The 3,722-nt window shown below is 37.9% G+C and overlaps 1 protein-coding gene across 1 annotated transcript in view; it reads right to left on the bottom strand.

Annotated features, from left to right (window-relative positions):
* Positions 1-3,722, bottom strand: part of LOC106884300 (DNA polymerase epsilon catalytic subunit A-like) — a 124,998-nt gene that overhangs the window by 118,010 nt on the left and 3,266 nt on the right. The window contains exon 2 of the mRNA XM_052968400.1: positions 3,520-3,646. Coding sequence (XP_052824360.1) covers positions 3,520-3,646 — 127 coding nt within the window. The remainder of the gene's footprint in view (positions 1-3,519; positions 3,647-3,722) is intronic.

Genomic DNA, 3,722 nt, shown 5'->3' on the forward strand with positions numbered 1-3,722 from the left:
GGCACATAAAAGACACCATTTCGAGCGTGGCCGTTTTCGTGCGGGTGACACGTAAAAGCACCCACTACACTCTCTGAGTGGTTGGCGTTAGGAAGGGCATCCAGCTGTAGAAACTCTGCCAAATTAGATTGGAGCCTGGTGTTGCCATCCGGTTTCACCAGTCCTCAGTCAAATCGTCCAACCCATGCTAGCATGGAAAGCGAACGTTAAACGATGGTGATGATGATGATTCATTTCTAATATTCTGTGAAAACATGTCTGGCCATGGGGAAATATTTCATTGCTTAGAAACAGGTGGGGGTTGGCAAATGAAACTGCAACTGGCCATAGAAAATCTGCCTCAACAAATTCTGTTAGGCCCATGCAAGCCTGGAAAAATAGATATTAAAGCAGTGACCATATAGTTATATTGATGTATATCAATGAAAGGTATAAACAATGAGAAGAAAACTAAAAACTGGTGAATTTTCAGTGAAGTCTTCTACAATATTTGTTCTGCACCAAATTGCAGACACCCCTTTATCACTTTCACAAAAATACACTAAACCAGTGATTGGTTTGTTGGTAGCTCACAACCAATAATGCTGTTGCTCACCAATTATTGATTTAGATTAAAATAAATAAATATTTGCAAGACACTTGCCCAAGGTCCTATTGTGTGACACCTCAAACAAGTGTCTTCTACTATAGCCTGAAACTAAGCAAATCCTTGTTGAGTGGAGTTGGGAGACAGAAACTGAAAGAAGCCCACTGTGTGTGTGTGTGTGTATATAATCTAATATCTAATCTAATCTAACAATATATAAAATAGAGATGTGTGCGTATTCACTTTTCACATGAAAACAGCTTCACCAATTGCTTTCATACTTGTGATGCATGAATAATTTGACCTTGGACAAATAATAGGCTGTTCATATGATTTTTTTTTAAGAATAAAAAATATTGCTTTTTATATTATATTCATGTCTTTGAAAGTTAAAATATTTACTTCAGGTTTTCTAGTGTCAGTGACATAACATATCTCTTTATGTATATCTCTTGTTTTCACTTTCATTTTTCAGACGCTATTCTTTTCACTTTCAATTTTCATATGCCATTGTTTAACTTCCATGTTATTGTTTTCACTGTAAGTTTTCAGTCGCTATTTTCAAACAAACAACGACAAATTACTGACAGAAAGAAGTTCACTATTACTGATGTAAGTAATTTCATAATTTACTGAGAGAAATATCTTCATAAATTTCACTTCAATCTGTACAGTTCTGTTTTTCTGTTGTTGATGGTTTCTTTCTGATTTCTTCGATACTGGCTCTTTAGTTCACTGAGTGACAAATTTCACTTTAACCCGTACAGTACTTTATTTTCCATTAAAATTTCTTATTTACTTTCTGCCCATCATATTAAGAAACATAATTTCTGTTACCAAGTTATTTTCATTGTTTACTATCTTCTGCATTCGTGTATTTCTGTATACATATATAACCGTGCCTAGAAAGAAAGTGTCAAATTTGTCGGCATAACTACGAATTTCTGCTCCCCCCCCACCACAATGTGAATGCTCATAACTTTCAGAAAAATGGATATTTTTTAATAAAATTTTCTAGGAATATGTGTTATATCATGCAGATTCCAAATACACAAAATTTTGCAGGTAAGTGTTTTTGGAGGGGGTGGGGGATTTCTGAAAATTCACCGGAATCCACTTCAATTCTTCTTAACTTTCAGGAAAATGGATATTTGTTAATGAAATTCTCAATAAATATACCTCGGACTGTGTAGATTCCGAGGATATAGGAATTTTGAGGGAAAACAATTGGAGGTTATTTTTGAGAACTGTCCCCCATTCGGGGGTGTTTTGGAACAAGTTGTCCATATTTGCTTCATTTTCTCAGTTTTGTGTGTTTGTGCTTCTGCAGATTTCTACTGAAGCAACAAATTGGCAATGAAGCCCTCACCAGAAAACTCCTTATGCTAAAAATAACATCTAATGGTCTGGTACACAGAAATATGTTATTAAGACGACTTATCTGTTGCATATGATCTTTTTTTTTTTCACTTTAAGTAAATTCCCAGGTAAACATTCCTAATAGAAAGGCAGAAGACACCAGAAGCAAAAATAAGGAATATACATGCACAGTTAAATATAGAAGTGTAAAGTATAATTTGTTATATAATTTCCATAATAAACATGGTATTGAATGGAATAAGTCCCCGTTTGAACTTTTTTAATTACATATGTGTGTGTTTGTGGTAGAAATCTATGGATGCACAAATGCATTTTCTTGAAAGTTAAGATTCCTGATGGGCCGGGGTTGTTCCTCACTTCACACCCTTAATTGTTTTATCTACCAGGGTGCTGTCTATTCAGATAACCGGTCCCTCTACTGGGTCAACATCTAGCAGGCTCTCCTCCTCCCATTCATTCTCCACATTCAGCAGTCTTTCATAAATGCTTCTCCAAGCCTCTTGCTTTTCTGAATCATTAAAAGCAAGTGCACCATCATCCATGCAGACACATTTCTCTCCTGTGACATCACAATTTACTCTCACACTCTGTCCTGCAATCTGAAATACTTCAGTTCTTTGGTCCTCATGTCGCTGGACATTGGCAAACTTCTTTTCTACTTCTTCCTTGGCCGTGTATACCTGTTGCCCAGCCTCTCTTCTGGCTATCTGGTACAGTTCCCTGCTACTCCCACCTTACCAGGCCTATTTCTTTGCTCTAATGGCTTTGTCTACCCTATTATTCCACCACTGCTCTAGGTCTGGAAGGGACTTTGCACATTCTGCAGACTTGGTCTGTGAAGCTGTTCTGTAGAAATTTCCAGCTACCTTCTATGTCCGAGATCTGTAGCTCCTCCTCCCCCTCATCAAATTTCTTGATGAGGATGTCCCTAAATTTCTGACCATGTGAAGGGTTCTTTAGCTTCCAAATCCTTCTTTTCTGGATTGGTCTGCTTCTTGGCATCCTTCTGGCCTCAAGTCTAAAGTCACTAATGACTAGTCTATGTTGGGGGCTACATTCTTCACCCAGGAGGGTTTTTGTAATAAAAAGTAACCCTACGTCCCGCTGTCTGGTGAGGAGGAAACCAATCTGGCTAGCAGAGTCACCTGACTGATAGATTATCAGGTGGCTGTCTGGCTTCCTGAAGTTAGTGTTGCAGATTAAAAGGTTACATGCATCACAGAACTCCTGTAGCCTATTCCCTCATTGCTTCAGGAACCAATACCATGACACACACATGAACATATGGCTGTTTCTTTCAGTTTCCATCTACCATCAAATCCAATCACAAGACTTTGGTTGGCACAGGCTGTTTATAGTGGTAAACATTTGTCACAGGTGCCATGCACTAAGACTGAACCTGAGACCATGTGGTTGTGAAGCAAACTTCTTCACTATACAGCCATGCCTAAGGTACAATTTGGAACAGTCTTAACAATGAGGTATGATTGGACAGTGTCCTCAAACCTTTCAAATTTAAATATTAAAGTTAAAAAATACTAAAAGGAAATTACCGGGTGCATGTTAATAAGCCATCCTGTTCTTTCTGCTGATTCTTTATAGCGGACAAATCCAAATCTGGAATCAACCTCATCATTTTGAATGCTTCTTTGTAGACGTTTCTCACTTGTATCTTCTCGCCTGTTGAAACATGAAACAACAACATTGCAAACAATACCGATCAAATAATGGGCCACCAAGATTGGGGGGGGGGGGG

Source organism: Octopus bimaculoides, chromosome 5, assembly GCF_001194135.2.
Source record: "Octopus bimaculoides isolate UCB-OBI-ISO-001 chromosome 5, ASM119413v2, whole genome shotgun sequence".
NCBI classification, from domain to species: Eukaryota; Metazoa; Mollusca; class Cephalopoda; order Octopoda; family Octopodidae; genus Octopus; species Octopus bimaculoides.